This window comes from Drosophila melanogaster, chromosome 3L, assembly GCF_000001215.4.
Source record: "Drosophila melanogaster chromosome 3L".
NCBI classification, from domain to species: Eukaryota; Metazoa; Arthropoda; class Insecta; order Diptera; family Drosophilidae; genus Drosophila; species Drosophila melanogaster.
This window is the reverse complement of record NT_037436.4, coordinates 21824583-21849282: the sequence shown is the minus strand read 5'-3', so window position 1 is coordinate 21849282 and position 24700 is coordinate 21824583. Positions and strand designations below refer to the sequence as shown.

Genomic DNA, 24700 nt, shown 5'->3' with positions numbered 1-24700 from the left:
TACGGGGCATACCAAAACAATTTGAAAGTCGGATGTGGCGGGTAGATGGAGGTGAAACCGCACACATCAAGGACAAAGTATCCCTGGAGGAGATGGAGATGGAATCAAGCCGAAACAGGAAACATCAACATGACAGAGAGGAGACCAGGATAAACATTTAACAATTTGGCAGGAACAATATTCAATTTCCGACTGTCTAATAAGTTTTTGGCCAGCACACTCACACGCAGAGCAGTTGGCCCATGTAATAAGCCAACTCCAGGCGTCTGGCCTGTCTATCCAAATCCATTCGTCGTCCACCCCCCCCTCTCCCTTTTTTTACCCGGTCCCCTTCAAAAGCTCCGACCCAACAGAACTTCCATTACTCAAACCAGAGGAGCAGCGACGCAACATTTTCCTTTAATTTCCTTTTTAGTTTTTTTTCGACGCCAAACTAACTTGCCGTTCCCCGCCACATTCAACTCCTCTCCTTCCGTCCGTTCGTCCGTTCAGTTGGCAGTCCCGGAATATTGTCAGCTTAAAGCTGGGCGAGGACCACCCACGTACCACGTGCAGATCCCTCTGCTTTAATGAATACCCGCGGGCCAATGCAAACACAACTGTAACGGCTAACGGGCCATATAAAATGCATTTCGAGTAACAAACTTTAAACACTGCCAACGCGTTCAGTTGGGAGCGCTCCGGATACTCCCCGAGAAGTGGTGCTGGATGGGTGGATCGGATCCGGGGACATGGGGGCTGGAAGTCGGGGACTCGCGGATCCGAGGGCTCGGAGCCTGGGAGGGGATTCCTAGAGCGACAGTTGCGGGTGAATAGTGGATGGTTGCCTGCGCAACAGTCAATTATGGCATGCAAAAAGGCGTGTTTATGCGGAGGGATTTCACGATCAATGGCGCAGGGTACGATTTAACGTGACTACTGCTATGGTAAAATTTAAGAGAAAAGAAAATCAATACTGGGTTTACCATAAATATTTTTAAAAGAATTTATTACTTGCTTTGTTATTTTTGAAGAGAACGTCATGTAATTTTACCAAAGTCTTAGTTTATTTCATAAAAAGCTTCGAAACACAAGTCTTAAAATTGGAACCTTTTCAGTTTTTTTCAGAGTTTGTCTTAAATGATAAGAAATAATAATATTTTGCACATTAAGAACAATTTTATTTCAAGGGATCGCGATCATTCGGTATTCAACACTTCATACCGCATAAACGTAAAATTTTTTCGCTAGGCCTGCCCTAAAGTAAATACAGGCCCTATAAGGACGACCTCCTCCGCCCGTTTGGGAACCAAAGCCATGCAAATAGGAGCCAAATGAGTATTGGAACGAGGCAGACATGGGGGACTCGGCCCAGCAGGAAGAGCGAAGGATGAGGTGCGGGGTTCTGCTGCGGTTTACATTGCCGCCATGGAAATGACAGACGATGTAAAAGAGTTCATTAATATTGCAAGGTACGCTCACGATGACGACGGGGCAGGTCAGGGGTTAAGGCAAGAAAAGAATGAAAGGAAGGACACCACAGCCCAGCAGCAAAAACGAGGACACCGTTTTGACTGTGCGCACAATTATTTTGTAATTTGTCATATTTTGTAGGCCTCGTCGGCTCAAGTCAGACAACGTTGCAGCCGGCACAGGATGCTGGGCGGGCGGAGAAAGTGGGTGGTGGAAATTGGAAAGCGGGGACATGGACATCAAGTACTAAAGCCTCGGCTTGGCGGCTAAATGGAGAAGATGGCGGCAGAGTGAGTATGCACTGAACGTTATGGACATCTTGTCCGATTTTAAAGTATTTAATAGAATACTTAGTATTCAAGTCTCAGTAATGATGATAATTATAGGTGTCAAATCAAATGAAATACACAAAACTTTTACAATATGGTAAAAAGTTTAAGAATAATATTCTAATACTTTTATTATCAATCCCAAAATCCATATCTCATTATTGGTTTCTATATCCATCTATAAAATAAAATGAAACAAAAGTTCATCCGAGTGTGCTCATAAATACTGAATAGCTGCAAATGTGCTTTGAATAGATATATTGTTTTGCCATTGAATTTATAATTTAGACCATGTATTAAGTATTCATGAAGTATCGGTATTTTTTCCAGCAAAAACTTCCACGACACCAATAATAAATAAATAATAATTTTCTGTGCATCAAGAAATGGGTTGGTGGATAGAAGATCACTGTCTACCAACTGCTTAATTGTTTATATTTTACGCTTTACATGAAAGCTAAGCAAACCTTTTGTTAAACTTTCTAGCAGCGAGATTCGCTCATTCTCGATTCCCCGCCCACTCGCTCTTAGCCTTTTTGTTAGCCTTATGCTTTGTGTGCACTTTCTAAACATGGCGGCGCCAAACAGTGGCTACCTCAACCTACTTTCAGTTCCTTCGCCCGCTACACTGGGAGAATAACTGGTTGGCTGGATGGTTACGAAATTAACGTTGAATTAAAGGTTTTTGGGGGTTTTGTCTTAATATTTAATAATTAATATTTAATGTATATTTAAAAATATTTAATGTGTATTTAAAATATACATAAATGTTAATCCTCCTAGCTACGCCTTTGGTGGTAAGTCAGCAGCGAAGAAGAGCCGTAATTTTTCTTACCCCTGTTGTGCTCGCCATGTTTACCTTGCCCCAACCACTTGGCCACATCATAGCGCCCCATTGCAACAACGCCCCCTCCCCTCCCCTCTATTCAACCACTCGTGGGAGCCCCCCATAATTATACCCTACAAGTGAGTGGACCTCAAATTGTTTTGTGTTAGAGCAAACAGACGCAATAAAACATGGTGGAATATTCAGTACATATATCAGTTATATTGTGGATGTGCTGTTATAATATATTAAAATATGCTGACATATTGTATAAAGATCGTATAAGCTAAGCCCATTTGTTTTGAATTCTTCTTTCTCTTCAACTAATACAACGGATTCGGGAACTCAGTGTATCTTTTGGCCTGCCAGAGTATTACCAAGTTTTACACTTTCACATTGGGCTTTGTTTTTTGGCATCACAATTTTGATATGCCGTGTTTCCAGTCCAGTGCCTTCTGTTTCCCGGCTTGTCCAATTCTTTGGTCTGCGCCGCTTCTTCTATCATTCCGTGCACATTTTTGTTTGTGTTTGCAGTTGTTTTTGTTGAATTACATGCACACATACATAGGGACAAATATTTATTTAAAACTTATGCCCGAGGCCTTTCATTACTGCGCACGGTAAAAATACTTATATATTTCACTCTTCTATTTATCCGCCACTTTCTCCCCTTTCCCCGGGCGCACTCTTCCCGCTATTCTTCTTATTTTTTGCTCTGTGCAGATGTTGCTTTGTGCTCGACATTCGCCTTTTCCTCTCTCTCTCCCCCTCCCCCCCTGTACATCGTTGCCCGGATTTTTGGTCCCTGGATACTAAGTGAAAATTTTCCGCCCAAAGAGCGGGTGCTTTCACAGTCTTCGCCTACTTAATGCACTTGTAGCCAGCTCCCGCTCAAGATCCTTTCACATCCTCCGCCGCGACCAGCCCCTCCGCAGACCACACACCCATCGGCCCCAATTATGACGTCTAGCGGAGTTCTAATTAGGCTCCCATCAAATTGTATTGTCTGTGTCCTTGTGTCTGGACCATTGTCTTGCCCCGAAAGGAACAAATAGCATTACGACGTTGCACGAGAAAAGTCGATGTTGTTCAAATTTTTTTGGAATTGCTTTATATGGATATTACTTTTTGCATTAATAACATTTTTTAAAATGAAAATCTCTAAAAAGATTAAAGAAGTAATCTTACTTTAATGGGTGACTTCTGTTCCAGAATTATTTCATGAAATAAATGTATTAAAATTGGTAATTGTTCAAATTCATCTGCATAGAGTGCCAGATAATATCGATATCCCATAAATGTGGCATAATTAATATATCGGCCAATGAATATCAATCAAATACCCATTAACATAACATGGCAACAAGAACTGCTCGTAATTTCAAATAAATCATTATAAATACATAGTTTTCGAATATTTGTTCAGCAGTCCGAACTCACCTGTCAATTTGGTGGCGCAGAGTTTAAATTAAATTTCGCTGCGGTAAAATGTTGTTAATTAATTTGAATGTTTTCCGTTTGTTTGCTTTCTTAGTGTTTGTTGCTGGGCGCCAAAAAGTACAGTCACCAACACAGAGGCAAAACACGCACAGGCACAGAGCGAGTGTTATTAGCTGTCGAAACTGTTATTTCCCGTGGTCGCTGTCCCGCTCTCAATCTCTTTACCTCACTGTCTTTGGCGGCGTTTTGCTGTTGAAGGATTATGCACTTAATCCGCTGATATCGGTTGCCAGGCGGGGGAAGGCTGGAGGAATCTTGTAAATTTGTTGGGTAATTTCTGGGTATCTTATCTCCTTTCGTCAAACTCGGTCGGCTGATTGATGGATGCCAGGCGCACACACTGCACAAGGAACACACAACTTGACTGAGCGAAATTGCACAAATAACTGAATCGAAATATCCCCCCGCCTCTCACACACACAGTCACGCACACACACACACGCAGCGAAAGGGAAGGAGCAAGCGAGATGTAGATATGGCGAGAAAGGGAGAAAGCACTCTCTGCCTCGCTTATTTTCGTTTAAAAATTTCTTACAAATTTGCTAAACCCAAAAAATGAGTGCAGAAGCGCGGTGCACTCGAGTGCATTTTAATTGATTTTTTCTTTATTTTTTCGACCGGCTTTCACTCACAGCAGGATGGCATCTCGCTCGGTCCCACGCGGCGTATGCGTAACACTTCAGTTGCAATTCGGCGCTTTGAGTGAGTTTCTCCTGCCAGTGAGTGAGACTCTCGAGTGGGCGATCTCTGTGGGTCACGGCACGGCTCCAGTTGCACTCCTATATGATTTTAAGTTTTAATTAGCTTTTTGTTGCTGCTGTAATTTCGACAGCAAACAAAAGTTGCTGCTGCATCAAATTTTTAATTAATTACACGTAAGAATGCTGAAAAATTGATGGCTACAAGGAGGTTTCTTTCGTTTCGGACAAACAATTAGCATTTTACTGTCCCAAATATGATGCGAAAGTATGAGGGTAAATGAATGAAAAGTTTGTAGAAGTTTTGTAAGGGATAGCTTTCAATTTTTCCATCGGAAAGTGGGGACGGGAGTTAGGCTCGGCATAGACAAACTTTTTAATATGAAAATTGCTCGTTTGGGGTTTGGAAAATTAAGTCCTTAAATTGGGGACTGGGGAAGCGTACCCTTTCTAGAATGTTAACTTTCAAGGAGGCATTTTTAATGTCGAGAGATAGAATTTCAAAGTCGTAATATAACCATAATTTCCTTCTTATAAATAAAACTTACAGACACACATTTTTTTTAAGAATATAAGGCGTGTTCACTATGCATTATATGTAATATTATTTTGGGTCATTGTAAAATATATTATTATTTGATAATAGTTTTAAGCTTAATTTATTTGCACAAGATCTCAATTACAATCTTTTTATGAAACCCTTTTAAATAGTACACAAATTACCAAGCCGAATTTATGAGCAAGTCACTCGGCTCAAACAACTGAGGCTACTTTAATATAGGGTGTCCCGAAATCCGTGCACATCCAGGCTTGAGCATGCGTAGTCGGCATCCGGCCGGAGCAACTCACTCAACTACTGGAGGTCAGCGGGAATGCAACACCTACGAGGCTCAAACCTACCTGAGCTACCTGGAGTAGTGCGGCAAAGAAGAGAGAGTCAGAAACCACCCCGGCAGAGAGAGTGAGAGAGAGAGAGAGTGAGTGAGCGGGCGGCGGAAGGCAAACGTCAGCTGCATGGGAACCCAAAGGCGGGACAATTCCAATTGTGACATTTTGCATTGTTGGCCAGTGTAATGACACACACCTACACGAACACGAATGAGTTGGGTACGGGAAAGGCCTTAAATATTTATGAATGGCATGTTGTATACTTTTCGGGCACATATGCAAGAGCTACAAAGTGTATTGAGAACAATTCCTTGCAATTGCCCACGACTTGCGTTTTTCACATTTTTAAAAGCTTATTTACTATGCGAGATGTGTAAACCCACCGTATCTAACATCACTAAATTACTAAGTTGTAAGCCTACTTTCATAGCCAAGAAGAATAAATTAATCTATAAGTACATTGAACTTTCCATTATGCAGTTCTCAAGTATCACTTTCCAAACCGACAGATTCGCATTGTGGAATAGTTTCAGCGTCGATGCATGACCACCAAGGCCAAAATTCTGTAGCCAAAAGTCCCTCAAACTGAACTCTCGGCCAACGACCAAGCTGATCGCAGTGGAAAATCCGAAAACCAATACGATTCCAATTATCAGAATCGGAGTTATTACGGTTGACCTCATCCGAAGGGCGTGAATGAGCATTGACCACGGTCCAGGTCGGCAATGAACCTCAAAGAAGTGGAAAGCACCACTGGCATCGCACATGACTAGGCGGACCATCAACCAATTTTAAGGTTAATGACTGTGTTTACGCAGAATAAATGTGAACCCCTGGCAAAAAAAGCGGCTGACTGACTAATTTAAATTGATAGCAAAACGGCAATCACAAATCAGACGAGATGTGGGATGAGTAATCGCGGCGATAGGCAAAAAAGAGCCAAATAGTTTTGTTTTGTTTTGTTCTCTTGTTGTTAACTTGCACTAAATACATACGTTTGCAGAGCGTTTATATTGGGATTTAAAAATATTGCGTATACGCCGGCTGGGTTACGCACGAACGAGCAAACCGAGCAGCCGCTGATGGGCGCCCGATTAAGCTCCATTAAAAAAGCGTTTTATGCTTTAAAATTGCAAACATTCGGCGGCAAACTCTATAAAATCAGTTAATGCCGGGGTTTTTGCATTCAGTCAACGTTCGAGGATTACACACGATAAACATGGCCAGAAAAATCATGTCAGTGAAACAGTCGAGCCGCTCTCCATGTTGTTGGTTCGGTTTGCTCCTGGTCGCCATTTTCCTGCAGCCATCCGCGAGCCAATACTACGGTTATCCCTATTACGGCGGCGCTAATGCGGGAGCGGGATCGGGATACGGGAACATATACGGCAGCGGCATGTACGGATACCCCTACAGCTACGGCGGATATCCGTACTACTCGTATCCCGGCTACAACCCGTACTCGATGTACGGTGGATACGGGCAGTACGGATACCCCTATGGAGGATATCCCTACGGCGGCAATGGCATGAGTGAGTTTCCCGACTGATAGCACCTCGGTGCCTAGCACACAAGTAATCTACAAGTGTTTTGGACCTGTTTCTTCCTCTAGACGTGGCCTACGCCAGCAGCAGTGGAGGATTCGCAACAGCCAGTGCGGGTGGAAGCGGATACTACGGCTAGGAAGCGCGAAACCTGATATAGTTTAGTGATAGGTATACGGTTAAGTCATCCTACCCCATAAGTGTGTTAGTGCTAATAAATATGATATTTATGTTCTATAAGTCAAGACTTATTCTTATGACGTGTCCAAAACTAGTGTACCTGGTAAAAAATTGTACACCTAACTAGTGCCTTCATGTATACCACCATAATTTTATTAGCTCCCGGAACTGATGTGATAATTTGTATGTCTTTTAGCACATTTGACCCTATGTATGTTCCGCCAAGTTTATGCTGCCATGACTCTTTGTGGGATCATTAGATCCTTTTCTCAGCTTTTAGCTTTGAGTCAATAACTACGTACGCATATCTGGTCGTTTTAATAGTTATAAAAAAGCCTTGAGGCTGTGATCCCATATATAACCATATACCGAAAAATATTTTTTGCTTCGTGATAACAAATCGACAAAGTTTGATCCATGTGCATTCTTGGCGCCTTATCGATAGCTATGGACAGTGTTGTAAGGTGCACGATAGTAAGGGGGGCAAAATTGTATCGGTCTGCCGATAGTTCCCGGCCGTTAGCCAAGTCCAAATTCGACCGACCGACCAATAGTCTCGCAAAACACAAAACAAAGGCACACCACACTTCGTGCTCTCGCCGAATTCCGCCGCCGTCGCCTGAAACTCACACAAAGTAAGCCCGAAATCAGTGGAAAAGCGCCGAATAGTCGAATTGCAGGTTCAAATGGGATGGACGGCGACTTAAAAGGCGGAGGCCAATAGGCGGCATAAAAACATTGTATTGCGTAATTGGGGCCAATAAGAAAAGCAAAAAAACAAAGCCAACCGACTGCATTCTATTGCGCCTGTGTGTGTGCTTGTGTATCTACAGCTGAGCAGTAAATAAATTTGTTTTACATTTGGCCTCCAAAGGCAATTTCTCGGTGTTCCCGCTCCCTGCGTTTCCATAAACTTCCTCTCCTTTCGCATTAATATCAATGTCTTTAGTTCATCGTTACATATTATTAAGCACTTAACAAGCAGTGAGTGGAAAGAGGAAGACAAATAGCCAAAGTATGCTTACGTTAAAAGAGCTTGTTCCACATATTCGCCACCTTTCTCCCGCACTCTTCCTCTCCCACTCTATCAGCCATCTCTATCCCTCTCACAGGGGCTGCTCACGCGCACCGTGGGGTGTTTTTTCGATTCTCTACCATTTTCGCTGCTATTGCACCCCTTCCCCAGCATTTGTGCCGCTTAATTTCATAAATCAAGGCAGCGTCAGTTAAAAAACACAAGAACTACATACGTATGTACTTCTGCCCACATCCCCTTCAGCCACCTTCTCTTCATCTTTCTGGTTTCGGCAATGGGAAATTTCCGTAGCCACCGCACAGTGGAAAGAGACAACAGCACGCAATTTAAATTACAAGATTGCAATCTCGCTTTTTGGGCAGTTGGTTAAATTTTCATCGAGACACAAGCTGAGCCAAATAAACATTCACTTTTTAAACGAACAGTGCACACGAATTGGGTAGCAATGCCTTGTTCTAAACATAGTGTAAAATGTTTTTAAGATAATTTTTATTTTTTAGTCCAGCGTTCAAGGCACTCGACAAATAAAACAGCATTCATAAATTTACTAATTTGCGATTAACTAGATTGTGCCAGCTTTGACACGCTCTCATCCCACTGTGCGCTTCGTAGACAGAACAGCTGATGCTCGTCAAATTTTAGCTTCTGCTTGTGCAAAAAGCGCTCTGAGTGCGCTTGTGTGTGAGTGCGTGTGTGAGCATGGGAAAGGGAACGTGGTTATCGATAATAAAGTAAACTGAAAATAAATCAGTCATCCGCTCGGTTGACCAACTGCCCAAGTTAGTGCACCTTCTAGAATTTCTTGCAAGTGCACATTCTTTTGGTTCGCAGTGTTTCTGTTTTGCGCCTTATCTGGGGGGTGTGTCGTCGTCGGGAGCTTCACGTTTGGCTGGTTATCAAAATCACGCGACTTGACGCGGACCCCCAGTGAATTGCCAAGGTTGCTGATAAATGAATACTAATCAAACGTTTGCTCTTTTCGCGGGCCTATCGCTCAGATAGCAAAATTCTAGGTGGTACGAGCCGACGACGACGAAGAATCTGAGAGACCGCTTATATAATCCGGCAGCGAACGAGACAGGCCCCAAATCCCGACAAGATGTTGCGAATGATGCGAAGTTCCTCCTCCAGATGCTCTAGTCTTCAGCAGAGCTTGTTGAAAAGGTATGCCTGAGGTTATATCCTTATATTTCATAATTTACAACTGACACAATATGTATAAGTAACCATATTATGCATACACTAGCTAGTAGTTTATTAGTTTTATTACATTGAACGCGCTTCATTTTTATCAGTTCGACACGCTGTCTGGGTTCCGTTATACCGGACCTTAAACTGAAGGACTTCCCGATCGCCAATGAGCCAATCCTGGGATATCTCAAGGACTCTAAGGAGCGTAAGGCCCTCGAGCAGGCTCTAAAGGGCACGGCCTCGAGTTGCGAAGACATCCCCATCGTGATCGGCGGCAAGGAGTACAAGACGCCGGAGGTTCGATACCAGGTCATGCCCCATGACCACCAACACAAGCTGGCCAGCTTCTACTACGCCGACAAGAAGCTTATCGAGAAGGCCATCAAAACGGCGGTGGAAACACAGCCCAAGTGGGACCGTGTGTCGATTGCAGACCGTCTGAAGATCTGGGAGAAGGCAGCGGACCTAATGGCAACGACGTACCGCCAGGATCTCAACGCCGCCACCATGCTGGGTCAGTCAAAGACGGCGATTCAGGCGGAAATCGATTCAGCAGCGGAGCTTATCGACTTTATACGGTGAGTGTCCCCATAATTTATTACAAGGAACATGCAGAACCAGAACACAATCTGTTCCAATCGATTTTTTTTAAAGGATTTTCCCAATGGAAGAAGCAATCATTTCCTCATTATGATATTCAATATAAATACAAATTCTATTTCGCAGAATGAATGCCTATTTTCTGAAGGAGGTCACTAAATACCAGCCCATCAGCGAGAACATAAAGGTCACGAAGAACTCCTTGCGCTATCGTGGCATTGATGGCTTCATCGCCGCTGTCAGCCCCTTTAACTTTACGGCCATCGGCGGCAACTTGTCCTACACGCCAGCTCTGATGGTAAGACTAGCCAATGGCTGGAAATACCAATTAACTAAGCAACCGCCTTCGATTTTCGCAGGGAAACGGCGTGCTGTGGAAGCCCTCGGACACTGCCATGCTGTCCAACTGGATTATTTTCAAGATTATGCGCGAAGCGGGAGTGCCCGATGGAGTCGTTAACTTTGTGCCCGCCGATGGGCCCGTGTTTGGAGACACGATTACGGCCAGTCCCCACCTGGCAGGCATCAATTTCACCGGCTCTGTGCCGTAAGTAATTGTCGGTCTATTGATTTTCCCGTTCAATACCATTTCCTCCGACGACAGAACCTTTAACCGCCTGTGGAAGCAGGTGGGCAACAACATTGACAACTACGTGAACTTTCCTCGCTTGACTGGTGAGTGTGGCGGCAAGAATTTCCACTTTATACATGCATCAGCCGACGTTGAGTCAGTGGTGACCTCCACGATACGCTCAGCATTTGAGTACTGCGGCCAGAAGTGTTCCGCCTGCTCGCGAATGTATGTGCCGGAATCCCTTTGGCCACAGGTAAGTTTAAAAAGCATCAGATTGCGATGTTTTCGCAACGCTGACCTGTTTAACCCCTAACCCGCAGATCAAGGAGGGCCTGGTATGCGAGGCAGCAAAGCTGAAGATCGGTGACGTTCAAGACTTCAGCAGCTTCACGTCGGCTGTGATTGATGACAAAGCATTTAAACGCATTACGGGCTACATTGAGCATGCCAAAAAATCCCCGAACCTCGAGATTCTCGCCGGAGGCACTTACTCAGACAGCAAGGGCTACTTCGTTAATCCGACCATTGTACTCAGCAAGGATCCCAAGGACCGGATCATGACCGAAGAGATTTTCGGTCCCGTGCTATCTATTTATGTGTACAAGGAGTCGGACCTCCTTGAGACCATGAAACTGGTGCACACCTCTACCAAGTTTGCTTTAACCGGAGCAGTATTCGGGCAGGACGAGTAAGAGACTTCTATACAAAGGGTTATCTTTAGTTCATAACGTATGCTTCCAGGGATTTCGTCAAGTGCGCTCTGCAGGAGTTTAAAATGGCCGCTGGAAACTTCTACATCAACGACAAGTCCACTGGATCCGTGGTGGGCCAGCAGCCATTCGGAGGCGGCCGGATGTCCGGCACCAATGACAAGGCCGGAGGACCACATTATATTCTGCGCTGGACCTCTCCGCAGTCCATCAAGGAGACCTTTGTGCCGCTGCGGGACGTCAACTATCCATACATGTGCGAGTAAGCTGGCCGACAGAAGATGCGCAAGGGGAATGGGATGAGCAAAAGTAGTGAAAACCAGACAGGAATCTCATATAACTACTAACTATATAAACATACTTAAATGTATTTTGTTGAAATACTTTTAAACATCTCCAACACCCAAAGACCTGCCCCGTAACCCTACATACCTAGTTCAGATAGCTTCGATTTGTATACACACACACTCTAAGAATCTCAAAACAACCCATGAGAATGCCTCGAAAGTTTGTAAATTGATATGCTGATACCTTCGAACTACAAACACACCATGACATGGATATTTTAAATGAATACTATGTAATATCATTATTTTACGATTTAAACGCAATGTGATTATTTAATTATATATGATTTATAATTAAATGGCCCGCCTTATGTTTTATTCGTTATCGAAATTGCTTGAATTGGTTGAACCGTTTTCAATTATAAAATACTTAATGTACACACCTATGTATGTGAAATCAAACGACAATACATTCTGAATACTAAATGTGAAAGATCATGAAGAGATAAAGTGAAACCTAGTTACATGTAACGTAAGCATCAAATTCATATTAATAAATATAACAAAGAATTAAAAAGAATTATTTGGGTTCCGTTTTCAACATTTCGTTTAACCCAAAATGCTATCCGCATCGATTGGGGCAGTTCCTTTACCCGAAATAAGATGAGTTCTTAGAGATTAGAAACCCGTAGAATTTAAACTTCAAAACTTGATGGTCTGAAGAGAACATGCAAAGGTTTAGTTTCATTTGATTCAAATTTGTAATCAAACTACAAACAATTCTGTTATTAAAAAATACATGTATTTCTTTCCGTGTTTTCTTAGTTCAATTAAATACATTGTCCAATGTGACAAAACAAATTAATCTTTTACATATTGAAGTTGTCATAAGCATTCATAAACCGGCTATCACCACAAGTTAGCGGAAAATTCAACCCTTCATTTAACCCAAGCGTCTGAAAAATACCTTGGCTTACTCTTTATGAACCTTATAAATATATATAATATACAATAGAAATGTATAGGGGTTTAACTCTTAAAGGCTTATAAAAAATCCACGAAACGCATTCGGGTTTCATTCCGTCCGATCAGGAAAAAAAAAGGGTTTAATCCGCTAAAGTCATAATAACCATTTGCTTGGTCACGGGTTTGTCGACCGCCAATTTGCATTCGAATAATTCACATTAAAACGGAAGTACGGACTTCCCGAAGTCAATCAAGAGTTTGGAAAGAATTTACATGTTGGCGGAACTATTGCGTAAGGCAAATATTTTACTTAAACTAGTTAGTTATATCCGTTAGAATAAGGATTATTTTATAGGTGTAATAAATCTAGTCAAATTTTATTGAATTGACTCCTACGTCAATTTGGCCACCTCGGTAGCTGCCGCGCTTCTTCTTGGTCTTCTCGTGTTTGAAGGACTTGCCGCGCGTGTGCTTCAGATCTTTGTTGGCTCGCTCGCCCCAGGATCCGGCAGCGTTTTTCTATCGTGGTGAGCAAATAATAAAATTGGGTTAATCCGATAATATAACTGCATCTAGTGTGTGTGTGTGTGCTTGCGGGTGGGTGGCGCTAACTAACTATTTCTAATTGTCGAAGGTGATCTTCTTGTTTTGCTTTGGCGCCGACGAGTCGAAGGATTTGTTGCCGAATCCGCCTCCACGTCCGCCTCCACCGCGGCCCCCGCGTCCTCCAAAGCCGCCGCCTCCGCGTCCGCCGCCACCACGTCCTCCGAAGCCACCACCGCCGCCACGGCCGCCACCGCCACGACCACCGAAGCCTCCGCCGCCTCCACGACCGCCACCACCACGTCCTCCGCGCTGGTTGTTATCAAAGCCTCCAAAGCTCTTGCGATCGCCAATCTTCTTGAAGCCGCCTCCATCACCGCCGCCCTCGCCGTTGAACTTGTTGGTCTCCCAAGTGCTGCGATCCGGTCGTCCGGAGAAGCCTGAGCCTCCTCGGCCGCCCCGTCCGTTGTTGTGCTTCTTAAAGTCGTTTTCCTGAAATGGTAGAAACGCCGAAAGGGGCAAACCACAAATTAGCAACGATTTGATTTGATATATAAGTTCAAAATGTATTGGGAAAGTGCCACAAGTGGTTTGAGATTCTTCGAGGAGCAACTTGCTAATTTGTGTGTCTGCCCCTTTCAGCCTCGTAGAAAGATCCCCCTCGCCTAATCCTCAACAGCCGTCGCAAACACACACACCCACGCGACTCAAATCCATTGCGGCACTTACCTTCGCCTCGAAGGACATGTCCTGGACTCGGGAGTCCACCACCACGTCCTCGGTGCGTACCCTTCGGAAGGGCGACCGTCGCCCACTTCCCCCTCCGCTATTGTTCATATTATGGTTTCGGCTGAAGGTGTTGTTAGGTGTGGAGGTGAAGTCATTCTTCTGCGAATGGCAATGAAGTTATGTAAAACTGTCTGCACAGGAATCGGACAAGGAGCCAAAATTATGTGCTGTTTAAAGTTCGGCTCAAATTTCAATAGGGCTTTAAAAAGCTACTTTTAAGGGAATCCTTTAACTCAGGAATTATTTTTATCCGACATTCAAAATTGATGTCTGAAGGAAAACATGCATAAGCGGACTGCGGATAATTTTAGATGTACATAGATAAGTTACACCGCCTTACCTGTTGCTCTCCCGATTTGACGAAGTTGTTGTACTTCTTGTTGGGAGTGGCCTCGTCCTGGTCGCCACCACTAAACTTGCGCTTCTGAGCGGTCTTCTCATTGCCATTGGTAGCTGAGTTGGGCTTGACCTCGCCGGACTCTTCACCAGAGTCACTCTCGTCGCTGCTGCTGTCAGCCTTCTTCGCAGGAGCAGCAGTCTTCTTGACAGCTGGCTTCACTGCCGGCGTTTCTTCATCGCTGGAATCGTCACTGTCTGAGGAGGCAGCCTTTGCAGACTTGGCCAGAGCCTTGGGAGCAGCCTTTGCTGGCTTTTCGTCTTCTGAGCTATCGCTATCTTCCGAAGAAGCAGCCTTTGCAACGGCCTTCGCGGCTGGTTTCTTGGGAGCTTCCTCCTCATCGGAGTCGCTGTCTTCGCTTGAAGACTTGGCCTTTTTGGCCGGTGTCGCCTTTGCTGGGGCGGCAGCCTTCTTGGGCGCCTCTTCTTCCGAGGAGCTGTCATCGCTGGAAGCTGCCTTCTTGGCAGGAGTTGCCTTAGCTGGCGTGGCCTTTGCTGGAGCTGCCTTCTTGGGCGCCTCTTCTTCCGAGGAGCTGTCATCGCTGGAAGCTGCCTTCTTGGCAGGAGGTGCCCTAGCTGGCGTGGCATTTGCTGGAGCTGCCTTCTTGGGCGCCTCTTCCTCCGAGGAGCTGTCATCGCTGGAAGCTGCCTTCTTGGCAGGAATTGCCTTAGCTGGCGTAGCCTTTGCTGGAGCTACCTTCTTAGGAGCATCGTCTTCCGAAGAACTATCCTCAGTGGAACTGTCGGCCTTTTTGGTGGGAGCAGCCTTAGAAATGGGCTTTGCGAGAGTTGCTGCCTTTTTGGGTGCCTCGTCTTCAGAGGAACTATCATCACTAGAGGAAGCCCCCTTCTTAGCAGGAGCCAACTTGGCAGCAGATTTAGCAGCGGGTTTGACCTCCTCCTCTGAGCTGCTGTCTTCGGAACTAGAAGCGGCTGCCTTAGGAGCTGGCTTTGCGGCAGGCTGGACGGCAGGCTTCTTGGCGGCTGGCTCGTCATCGGAGTCGCTTTCCTCGCTGGAGGATGCTGCTTTCTTTGCCGGTGCAGCCTTGGCTACAGGCTTGGCAGCTGGCTTAGTCTCCTCATCGGAGCTGCTTTCTTCGCTGCTGGAGTCGGCCTTCTTGGCGGGAGCAACCTTAGTCGTTGTGGCCTTGACGGCGGGCTTTGCCGGTTCTTCCTCGGAACTGCTATCCTCGCTGCTGGACTCAACCTTCTTCGCGGGAGCCGCCTTGGCCGGAGGTGCCTTCACTGGAGCAGCTTTTTTGGGTGCTTCTTCCTCCGAGGAACTGTCCTCGCTGGAGGATTTTGCCTTCTTGCCGACAGCCTTGGCCGGCGTGGCCTTTGCTGCTGGCTTCTTCTCCTCCTCTGAATCGCTGTCCTCGCTGGTTGAAGAAGCTGCCTTTTTGACAGCCTTGCCGTTTGTTAGTGCAGGAGCTGTCGCTGGCTTCTTAGGCGCCGCATCAGACTCAGAGTCTGAGTCGCTGTCTTCGCTGGAGTCTCCGGCTGTCGCCTTGATTGCTGGGATCTTTTTGGGGCTTTTGGTCTGGTAGAACTGAAGGATTTCACTCAACTTTGGGCTGCTTTTGGCGACACTGGCCTGCAAGTTAGAAAAAGGCAGAAATTCTTGGTTATCTGGACGAAGCACGTGGCACTTGCAGCAAGTGGCAGGTGGACAGCTCGATGAGCCATCGGCGGACAGCAAGGCCCTCGGATTCTAGATCAGGAGGACGCAGATACCACATGTTTCGGGTGCATCCAAACCGCACATATTGCACTTGCCGCTCTGCACTGAAACTTACCGCCTTCGTCTTCTGCTGGAAAACCTTGGCTAGGTTCTTGTCCTTGGACTGCAAGTACTCCAGGACGATTGCATCGGCTATCTTTAGCAGGTCTGTCATGATTAATTCAACTATTCGTCAATATTTTCCGTCCGCAAATAATTACTAGCCGCTTGTCCCACAAAAAAGAATGCGCACTCACACGTGTTTTCTACTTATCAGTGGTATGGCAGCACTACGCGGCTGCCAACGGTGTGGCCACCCCTGCACCCCGTTTCTCAACACTGTCAATGCAGCGGGTATTCTTCCCAAGAATAACTCGAAAATGCCAATCAATTGTAATCATTTATTTATGCCACACCGACAAAGATCTTGAAATTAGAAATAACGCTAGGCTACGTTAGACAAAACTAAAATTACAAATTTATTGTTATATATGTCTATGTATATATATATATGTATATATATATATGTATATGTATATATGTAGACATATATAACAATAAATTTGTAATTTTAGTTTTGTATATATATATATATATATATATATATATATATATACATAGACATATATAACAATAAATTTGTATTGTTAAATTTGTTATATATATATATGTCTATATGTCTATGTATATATATATAAATTACTAAACTGTATTATTAAATTGTATTCAAACAATTAGCGTATATATAACATAATGTAAGGAACCTACGTTTTTTGCGTGAGGTATTCAGACCATCCACGACTGGTCACATTGGGGGAGCACCAAAATGTATTTTTGTTTGTTATTCAATTGAGTTGACCTGCTTGAAACGATCCAGAATACAGAAACTATCTCTCGCTCCGGCTATTTTAACAGACTCTGTACCTAGATTGTGTCGCGAGGATCGCATCCCGGGCCATGGCTTCCGAGCCGAGATCCCTAATTCTGCAATTGGACGACGACTGTCTGGCCGAGATTTTCGATCGCTTGCAGGACCTGCCGTCGGAAGTGTCCTTCGCGAGGACTTGCCGGCGAGTGCAGTACATATGTCTGAGCAAGTGGCGCACCAGCCATGCCTACGAGCAACTGGATCTGGAGAAGTGGCGGGTACTGTTGCCCAATCATGAAGACCTGGTCTACTTCCTAACCCAAATGCGTCCGTACATCAGAGAAATGGGCGGCAGCAGCTGTCTGTGCTCCATTCTAAAAGATCTGGACGAAATGCACATTGCAGAGCTGCCCATGGTGACCAGCTTCTACTACGACCCAGACGGCGTCGATTGCTATCCCACGAACCGAAGCATCCGCAAGCTGGCCCGCCTGCTGCCGGGCTTGAAAAAGTTGCGCCTTACCACACCCATCGACGGGCGGTACCTATCCAACTTCCAGCACCTGCAGGAGCTGCACCTCTACGAGGACCAGCACAAGGCGTTTGAGCTGCAGCAGAAGTACCTGGACGAGGTGTGCCGGTAAGTAGTAACCTTCTGCTGCATAATATTTCGCAACTCATTTTCCGTTTGCGCCACAGCACGCTGCACGATCTTCGGGTCCTGGACATTAGGACGTACGATATGATCAGTAAACTTCAGCTGGGAAACTGCCTGCAGAGCTTTAAGAACCTCACTGATCTTAAGCTCAATCTGGCCACCTTGAAACCCATTCTACCCGCCGTTCTGGAGCTGCCCTCCCTCAGGAAACTGGTGGTGCTGCTGGACAACGAGTGGCATATCCCCCCGCTGGTCAGTCCGGATAGCTATGACCACAAGATCCGCGAGGTCAGCGAGTTCTACGAGATCATGGCTTTCAAGGCCAAGGACATCGTCGGCTTTGCCGTGGACGGGTACTATATGCCCCTTGAACCGGGCTGGGATGAGAAGCTGCCCATCTGGACGCATCGCAGGCTGAAGCGCCTGGCCATTTGCAGCTGGACTCATTCGGCAGACTACCTAAAGCGCTATACCTGTATGACAGAGCTGCAGCTGCTCTGCGTGCGCAACTGGAATGACCTAAGCGACGAAATCCTCTTAGAATTCGTGGAACTCTGTCCACGATTGGAACACCTCGACGTGTCCTACTGCCGAAATCTGACGCCAACATTTTTGCCACGGGCCTTGAGTATTCTTAAGCGGCGGGAGCCGTTCAAGCAGAAGACGGGAGTTGGACGTTCGCCACCTCTGAAGCTCTACTACGACCTAAGTGGCTTTGAGGACTTTGTGGATAGAGCGGTTACTATTTCTTGTTTATGTCGCTCTTCTTTTATCTAATCAATCAATCCATTGCAGAACCTAAAGAGCTCTTTGGAATATAGAGGATATATTGTCTTCACCGCCGACTTTCCAGTCGACTCGGAACGCGGTCTGAGCTTTGTGGACCGCGGATACCAATTTGAATTTCACTGACCTCAAAATATGTAAATATACAAGCGTAGATTCATACAATAATTTATTATTAAAATTTATGTTGCACAAAGTACGCCAAATTGGATTATTATTTCAAAGTTTTGAGTGCTCCATGCGGACTTCCGTGTTGTTTTCTAAGGCTGTCCTTCACGTAGTGACAAAGAGCACCGTAGTTAAATTATTTAAATAAATTTGTTTTAATAAAATAAATATGAAAATGAGCTGACGATAACGTGCAACATTTTTACCTTTGTTCCCTGGGAATCATTTATAGCTATGAAATAGCTAGCTGAATACCCCTGATAATATGTATATTGCTACTGCCAGGTATAATAACTGTAAGATATAATTTGTAGTTTGGAAGTCAACTTGTTGTTTCCCCAAAAACTATAATGCAATCGATAGTGTAACTCCCGCTCCTATGGATATCTAATCTGCAGGCAAAAATTATTAAATTTGACATTTCAAGCTGAAAAACGTTTTTGAATTCAGAGCATAAGAAAACAGTGCTGTACATATCAGGCAGATCCTGAGGAACAATGATACGATAGGTGAAAACTCGGACAGCGATTGTGAGTACGGATTCCTTAATGTCCTTCACCTAGCTAAACCGAGTCCAGTTTCCAGTTACCATAGAAGACTGCAAAGCGGTTTCAAGCGGAGACATACTCGAGTTCCCTGGGGAGAACTCCAATGAACACGCGGCTTCTTCGTATAGTAAGCCGGAACTGACTGGCCCGCTGAGGAGCCCAGCCGGAAGGTTAAGCCCCCGTACCGTCAGACTTTTCCAAGAGGAAAAGCTACGCCTGGTCAGAGCACACCGACATTTTTATGAACAGGAAAACATCCGCGCTCAGGAGAAGCACGTGGAGGAAATGGAAACCCTATGTGCGAAGCGGGAGCTCCTCTTCTTGGAAATCGCTGAAAACAAAAGAAAACTTAATGTACACTTTTAGATGCATTTTCGTTGGCTAAATTACGTGTTTAATGGGACTTCCTGAGGGATTCATGAGTTAAAGTTTGTAGTGTTAAAAATTCTCAATATGTACATCAAATTCCAAAGAATTTACTAATTATGTTTCTAAGATTTTCATCGTTTTTATCAGCTTTGTCATTGATTTCCTCGTCGTCCGACAGTTTAAAGGGTTTGTCCATGTCAACAGAAGGTTGGGGCAAAGGGTCCTTTTCCTCCCTGGATAGGCATTCACACTCCAAGGGATAGGACGGGAAACCTCTATGTGCGACTCGTTATAACGACTTTGTGCCTCCGTGGTGGGATTTATAAGGGGGGTCATCATATATTTGTTAAGCGAGTAGTTCCAATTGCTTAGGAGATAGTGTTCCTCGAACTCGCCGGCTTCCCACCTGGATTTTAGTCGACTGCTGTCGAAGATAGCTCTATTTCCGGTTGAACCAGGCCATCGTGCACCGACATCTTGGATGCTAAAGTGCGCATCTGAGACAGCCTCTTATTGATAAGAATCCCCTGCAGTTGCAATAGACGTCGCCGTGGTTCTGCCCCGAGAGTGGAGCCCAATGTGCGTGCACCCGACCCCCCCTCATCACATTTGGAAGCGGGGGGATTCTTTGGAAATCCACCATTCCTTGGACATGGCCGCAATGCGTAGGGAAACCTCCCCCACCGCCTAACATGCAGAGGCCTTCGAAAGCGGCATCCAAATTTCTACAGACGTAGAAACGCAGGGCCAGGAGCAACTCGTCCTCGGGACTTAGTAAGCGTTGCCTAGGCAGATTCAGTGCGTCAAAGAGGGTTCCTCTTGAAGTCAGTCAACAAACGAACCCGAATTCGGATGCTCCAACCGTTTTCATATTTTTTGTAAAACCACTAATCTACTGGCTTTTGAAGCTCTTGGAAGTTGTGTGTACTTTGGTGGATCCTTAGCTTCCGAGGCCATAAGCCCTCGTCTTCATCGGAGTATTCAAGTAAATTAAGATAAATAGCGCGGTTCAAAGGCATTTTGTTGATATTGGTCCTATAAGCTGTTTTTTTTTTTCGAAATTGAAATTTCACTGTGAATGGCTATCTTACACAGTAAGCTGTTTCAAAATATTCAACAGTTGTGTATTCCAAAAACATCCCCCAATTAATATTTGATCCTTGGAAACATTACTTACACAGTCAGCTGTTTCAAAATATTCAACAGTTGTGTGTTCCAAAAACATCCCCCAATTAATATTTGATCCTTGGAAACATTACTTTTTAGACAAATAGCATTTTCATTTTCAAATGGATTGTTAAGTAGATTTTTAATGATTACAATTTTTTAGAAGGAACCAAGGTGTCACATCAGTGGCAATCTTCACTGTGCCTTACATAGAGGGTACTTTGCAGTTCGATGGTCACACTATTCCAAATCCCATTCCTTTCACATGTTTGTGTTTACAATATAATTGTGCAGAGCATTTAGTGGAGAAGACGACGAGGATGAGCGAAGGAAAGCAGCAGGGTCCTGGCGATGGCATCCGATCCATGCGAAGCACCGGAGTCTTCCGGCTGATCAACTTCGAGTTGTACACCAAGCCGGTGCGGTTTCATTTAAACTTTGATTGGATTGTAACGAATTGTACAATATACCATATTGGCTTTCAGAACAAGATTATCATGGGCCTGGGACTGACCGCGATTGCCGGGGTCTTCGGCTACATCGCGTATATGAGGTACAAGTACGAGAGCTTGGGATACTATGTGGCTGTCCAGGAGAACGGACAGGAGAAGTTCATCAAGAAGAAGTCGAATTGGGAGCAGTAATCCGCAGATTTTGGTGGAAACATCTTTATTACTTGGTAGCACAATTTGGTACATAAATTTGTTGTTTACGGGAGTTACTGTACGTTTTGCCGAAATTAGTTGGGAAATCACAATAGTAGAAAAATGTTTTAACTTGAAACTTATGCGGCAAATGGGCCACAAACTGAGCGTAAAACAGCAGGAAGGGGACGAACAGGAGGTGAGTAGAGTGGAGTGGAGCTGAGAAGAGGTGCTGTATCACAATCACAAGAGCAATTACTCCTCGCATCCCTCAGCCTTCTCGCCGCCGTCGTCATCGTCAACGCCATTAACGTCCTCCTAGGCAGACTGCTTGAGAGCCTTGAGCTCATCCAGGTACTGTGCTTCCATCTTAATCTTGTTCAGTTGGTTCAGCTCCAGATTCTCGCCCTGGCTGCGTCGGACCTTCAGCTTCTTAATGTCCGACAGCTTCTTGGCGACGCTGCGAATCTTGCGCTCCTTATCGCTGATGTGCTGGCCATTGGGATGACCCTGTCCATACGAATTCGGTGGCTGATCGGCAGCGTTATCTGGCTGGTACTTCTGTCTGGGAGTATGCTGCGGCTTCCGCTCCTCTGCAGCCACGAAAACGGGCGACTGGCGAGCAACCGGAGCAGCTTGATCGACCACCTCAGTCGGGGCAGAATCCGCATCGCCACCATTTACAACGTTCACATCCTTCCTAGCGCTTCGCTGTTTGTTCTTGTTATTCCTCTTGTTTCCGTTGACACCACCTGCAGGTAAATAGAAATGCAAACAGCAATTAGCAAACACACAGCCGAGCCTACTTACGACCGCGCAATCCCTAATCCTAATGGCATGCTAATACAAAATGTGTGTGAAAGAGGTGAGTGGAGCCTAGGAGCTGACAAGCTGCGTGTGTCGTGAGCCTAGTAGCGTTTGTGCTGGTAGGGTCGATAGCGCCTGTTGTGGCGGCTGGTCGAGGACCCGGTAGACAGTGGTGGTCTTTCCGCGCCAATCGCCCCCACCAGCTGGCACTGGCCCTGCTCGCCTCGCCGCATAATCGGATTGTCCAGGTCGTATTGCCTGTGCCAAAACTTCCGCGTCGTATTACCTGCTGCTGCCGTTGGTGCCAGTCCGGGAATACTCGGCTGGGGCAGATACTTTTCCGGATTCTTGCCCTCCTTCAACAAGCGCAGATGAGGCGGTGTGTAAGCCTTCTTGCTGGCCTCTGGCTGGCTGGACTTGATGCCCTCGTGCTTGGCCTTGGTAATCTTGGGCTCGCTGAACGTCTTATCCGCAAACTGCTGCCACTCAATTCCCAACAATTCCTGACCCTGGGGCCACATGGTCTCGTGGAGCAGGGCCCCGGAGTAGTGGTACACCTTGAACCTGCGAGAAATTTGCTTTAATGGTAGTATGCACAATATGCACTTGGATGGATCCACTTACCCATTGCTAATGCGCAGCCTGGGCGCGGTGGTGGCCGTGACGAACCACTCGCCATTGGGATGCCACTCAAAAACCGTGGTATCAGCACACTTGAGGTTAGCCAGCTTCTCGCGCTTGGACACATCCCACACCTCGACGGCTCCAGGCAGATTGCCGAAGCCGGCGAGAGCTATGAGGTTGCCAAATGGATTGAAGTAGGCACAGTTGCGTGGACCCTCACCGAAGTCGAAGACTACGTCGCACTTGAGGTTGTAGAGAGCAGCCTTGGATGGCATGAAGCCGTATACGACTACAAACTCAGTTGCCTTAGGACTCCACTTGACACAATGCACCGGTCCCTCCTTAGAGAGGGGCACTGAGCAGGTGTCGCCCTTGGTTGCCATGAAGTGCACCGCCTGGTTGCCGTAGTAGGAGGCACCGCTCTTATCCACTTCCGTGCTGGTTAGGAGAAGCAGTCCGCTGCCTCGCTTGTTCCACAACATCTCGACGCGATCCGCCTGGAAAAAGCTCTTGCAGGCTACGGTCTGATTCTGGCCAAGCGCCGGGTACTTGTAGAGCTTGCACATGGACGGAGCGCCCTTGGCTCCCGGCGTGTAGAACGCAAGGAACGGGGGGCAGTTACCGGGACCCAGCGACAGCATACCGCCGCGACTGCCTCCTATCTTGCGCGATGTGGTGGCGAATCCCTTCTCCGCTCCCTCGCCGAGGTCATAGAAGAGTGCCTCGCCGCCGACTACCAAAGCGAAGATGGACTCGTCCGCCGACCAGGAGGGCTGCCAGTCCGCTTGGTTCTTCTGGACGATGGCAAACACTTCGACACCGGTGGCCACTTCGTAGACGAGCAGATTGGGTGACCCCTCCGGCCGGTCCTTAGTGATGGCATAGTGCTCCCAGGTGCACAGGTAGCTGCCACGTGGCGAGAATTGGAGGTAGAAGGCTTTCGGCCTGGGCAGCACGCATATCACTGGCCAGCTGGCTGCGCTGTCCCGGCTGGCCTGGAGCACCTTGACTTCCTGCCCGTTGGAGTAGGCGAAGTACCGGCCGTTGGAGCTGAAGCAGATCGAGCGCGAGCTCTTCGTCTCCTCGCGCGGCAGGTGGGGCTTGTGCTCGAAGGGCTGCTTGGAGCCCGCCGAGGACCACAATTCCACGGCCACGCTAGAGCGAACTGTTGATGAGAATCGAGAGGTGACCCCGATTAGCAGGTGGAAACACGAGGTCGCGCGGTTTTTCCAGTTTTTCCGCTAACCGGGCGGCCCAATCGGCTGCCTTCGATGCTCCAAGGAGTCGACGGCACCTCAGTGACCACCTGGCGGGGATTGCATCCGGGCTATACTCACTGGCAAGGGTAGGAACAACCAGATCCGCAGCTGCAGCCATTGTCTTCCAATCTCACACGCACACACACACAGGAACAAGCACGTCGGTGGTGTTGTTGCTGTTGTTTTTGTTGTCGTGTCGTCTGATGTACAATCAGTGTTGGTCAACGATTTCGTGCTTGAATTGGTCACACACGGTTGCCGTGTACGCGGTGTATCGATAAGCGATAGTAAACATGCATGGGCATTGGCGCCACAACGACACGTTTAAACATCAACCAAACCAAACCGAACGTATTTAGAACTCCAACAAAATATCTGCTCCACGTGAATTTAAAAACATTTTAGTACTAAAAAATTTGGAACAGAAACGCTAAGCATTTCGACTGCTCCAATCGAAGGTGTGCTGATGGAATCTATATGTTAGAACAATTATTTTCAAAAATCCAATCGCGGCATATAAAATATGAGCGGTTATTTTCGGATATTTGGCTAGGAAACGGTAGGAAATATTTA

At 46.1% G+C, this 24700-nt stretch overlaps 7 protein-coding genes and 2 pseudogenes across 21 annotated transcripts in view; 5 read left to right on the top strand and 4 right to left on the bottom strand.

The window, feature by feature from the left end:
* Positions 1–4495, bottom strand: part of mub (mushroom-body expressed) — an 87915-nt gene extending 83420 nt beyond the window's left edge. For all 4 annotated transcript variants that reach the window (NM_001275268.1, NM_001259947.1, NM_168946.4 and 1 more), the window contains exon 1: positions 4048–4495. The gene's annotated coding sequence lies outside the window, so the exon portion shown is untranslated. The remainder of the gene's footprint in view (positions 1–4047) is intronic.
* A 2401-nt stretch (positions 4496–6896) lies between these two features.
* CG14563 (uncharacterized protein) lies at positions 6897–7475 on the top strand. The gene is made up of 2 exons (NM_141112.2): positions 6897–7225; positions 7306–7475. The coding sequence occupies exons 1-2, from the start codon at positions 6928–6930 to the stop codon at positions 7374–7376; spliced, it is 369 nt and encodes a 122-aa protein (NP_649369.1). The 5' UTR covers positions 6897–6927; the 3' UTR covers positions 7377–7475.
* A 451-nt stretch (positions 7476–7926) lies between these two features.
* Positions 7927–12618, top strand: P5CDh1 (delta-1-Pyrroline-5-carboxylate dehydrogenase 1). 5 transcript variants are annotated; one of them, NM_168945.5, is made up of 8 exons: positions 7927–8052; positions 9456–9617; positions 9749–10222; positions 10371–10542; positions 10604–10791; positions 10849–11071; positions 11139–11506; positions 11560–12618. In NM_168945.5, exons 2-8 carry the CDS (start codon positions 9553–9555, stop codon positions 11792–11794), a joined length of 1725 nt encoding a protein of 574 aa, NP_730698.1. In that variant the 5' UTR covers positions 7927–8052; positions 9456–9552; the 3' UTR covers positions 11795–12618. The 5 variants fall into 5 exon arrangements, with proteins under 5 accessions (NP_730698.1, NP_730695.1, NP_001262196.1 ...); NM_168942.5 differs by having other exon boundaries at positions 9452–9617; NM_001275267.1 differs by lacking the exon at positions 7927–8052 and adding an exon at positions 8085–8257 and having other exon boundaries at positions 9452–9617.
* Nopp140 lies at positions 12598–16509 on the bottom strand. Of its 4 annotated transcripts, none has more exons than NM_001275266.1 (4): positions 16306–16509; positions 14454–16103; positions 14054–14212; positions 12598–13816 (listed from the first exon to the last, which is right to left on the bottom strand). In NM_001275266.1, the coding sequence occupies exons 1-4, from the start codon at positions 16402–16404 to the stop codon at positions 13403–13405; spliced, it is 2322 nt and encodes a 773-aa protein (NP_001262195.1). In that variant the 5' UTR covers positions 16405–16509; the 3' UTR covers positions 12598–13402. The 4 variants fall into 4 exon arrangements, with proteins under 4 accessions (NP_001262195.1, NP_730693.1, NP_001189158.2 ...); NM_168940.3 differs by having other exon boundaries at positions 12598–13300; NM_001202229.2 differs by having other exon boundaries at positions 12598–13300; positions 14054–14209.
* A 520-nt stretch (positions 16510–17029) lies between these two features.
* On the top strand, positions 17030–18739 carry CG7148 (uncharacterized protein). The gene is made up of 3 exons (NM_141109.2): positions 17030–17737; positions 17797–18493; positions 18551–18739. Exons 1-3 carry the CDS (start codon positions 17187–17189, stop codon positions 18665–18667), a joined length of 1365 nt encoding a protein of 454 aa, NP_649366.1. The 5' UTR covers positions 17030–17186; the 3' UTR covers positions 18668–18739.
* Positions 18740–19063: 324 nt separating this feature from the next.
* On the top strand, positions 19064–19742 carry CR43309 (annotated as a pseudogene).
* Positions 19743–19884: 142 nt separating this feature from the next.
* CR46526 lies at positions 19885–20645 on the bottom strand (annotated as a pseudogene).
* A 157-nt stretch (positions 20646–20802) lies between these two features.
* CG32448 (uncharacterized protein) lies at positions 20803–21509 on the top strand. 2 transcript variants are annotated; one of them, NM_001202228.1, is made up of 3 exons: positions 20803–20831; positions 20957–21212; positions 21279–21509. In NM_001202228.1, exons 2-3 carry the CDS (start codon positions 21114–21116, stop codon positions 21435–21437), a joined length of 258 nt encoding a protein of 85 aa, NP_001189157.1. In that variant the 5' UTR covers positions 20803–20831; positions 20957–21113; the 3' UTR covers positions 21438–21509. The 2 variants fall into 2 exon arrangements, with proteins under 2 accessions (NP_001189157.1, NP_730691.2); NM_168939.3 differs by lacking the exon at positions 20803–20831 and having other exon boundaries at positions 21088–21212.
* eIF2A (eukaryotic translation initiation factor 2A) lies at positions 21427–24543 on the bottom strand. 4 transcript variants are annotated; one of them, NM_001202226.1, is made up of 4 exons: positions 24206–24543; positions 22869–24033; positions 22248–22808; positions 21427–22189 (listed from the first exon to the last, which is right to left on the bottom strand). In NM_001202226.1, exons 1-3 carry the CDS (start codon positions 24243–24245, stop codon positions 22346–22348), a joined length of 1668 nt encoding a protein of 555 aa, NP_001189155.1. In that variant the 5' UTR covers positions 24246–24543; the 3' UTR covers positions 21427–22189; positions 22248–22345. The 4 variants fall into 4 exon arrangements, with proteins under 4 accessions (NP_001189155.1, NP_649365.1, NP_001189156.1 ...); NM_141108.2 differs by having other exon boundaries at positions 22531–22808; NM_001202227.2 differs by having other exon boundaries at positions 24206–24318.
* Positions 24544–24700: the final 157 nt, after the last annotated feature.

Excerpts from the sequence above, each read along its gene's own strand:
- CG14563 (NM_141112.2), top strand. The coding sequence starts at position 6,928 with ATGTCAGTGAAACAGTCGAGCCGCTCTCCATGTTGTTGGTTCGGTTTG. Across the intron at positions 7,226-7,305 it reads CTACGGCGGCAATGGCATGA|ACGTGGCCTACGCCAGCAGC; the intron begins GTGAGTTTCCCG and ends TTCTTCCTCTAG.
- CG7148 (NM_141109.2), top strand. The coding sequence starts at position 17,187 with ATGGCTTCCGAGCCGAGATCCCTAATTCTGCAATTGGACGACGACTGT. Across the intron at positions 17,738-17,796 it reads TACCTGGACGAGGTGTGCCG|CACGCTGCACGATCTTCGGG; the intron begins GTAAGTAGTAAC and ends TTTGCGCCACAG. Across the intron at positions 18,494-18,550 it reads AGGACTTTGTGGATAGAGCG|AACCTAAAGAGCTCTTTGGA; the intron begins GTTACTATTTCT and ends AATCCATTGCAG.
- P5CDh1 (NM_168945.5), top strand. The coding sequence starts at position 9,553 with ATGTTGCGAATGATGCGAAGTTCCTCCTCCAGATGCTCTAGTCTTCAG. Across the intron at positions 10,223-10,370 it reads GAGCTTATCGACTTTATACG|AATGAATGCCTATTTTCTGA; the intron begins GTGAGTGTCCCC and ends TCTATTTCGCAG. Across the intron at positions 10,792-10,848 it reads AATTTCACCGGCTCTGTGCC|AACCTTTAACCGCCTGTGGA; the intron begins GTAAGTAATTGT and ends CTCCGACGACAG.
- eIF2A (NM_141108.2), bottom strand. The coding sequence starts at position 24,245 with ATGGCTGCAGCTGCGGATCTGGTTGTTCCTACCCTTGCCA. Across the intron at positions 24,034-24,205 it reads GGTTGTTCCTACCCTTGCCA|TTCGCTCTAGCGTGGCCGTG; the intron begins GTGAGTATAGCC and ends TCTCATCAACAG. Across the intron at positions 22,809-22,868 it reads AGGCTGCGCATTAGCAATGG|GTTCAAGGTGTACCACTACT; the intron begins GTAAGTGGATCC and ends AATTTCTCGCAG.
- CG32448 (NM_001202228.1), top strand. The coding sequence starts at position 21,114 with ATGAGCGAAGGAAAGCAGCAGGGTCCTGGCGATGGCATCCGATCCATG. Across the intron at positions 21,213-21,278 it reads TCGAGTTGTACACCAAGCCG|AACAAGATTATCATGGGCCT; the intron begins GTGCGGTTTCAT and ends ATTGGCTTTCAG.
- Nopp140 (NM_001275266.1), bottom strand. The coding sequence starts at position 16,404 with ATGACAGACCTGCTAAAGATAGCCGATGCAATCGTCCTGGAGTACTTG. Across the intron at positions 16,104-16,305 it reads TCCAGCAGAAGACGAAGGCG|GCCAGTGTCGCCAAAAGCAG; the intron begins GTAAGTTTCAGT and ends TCTAACTTGCAG. Across the intron at positions 14,213-14,453 it reads TCAAATCGGGAGAGCAACAG|AAGAATGACTTCACCTCCAC; the intron begins GTAAGGCGGTGT and ends TGCCATTCGCAG.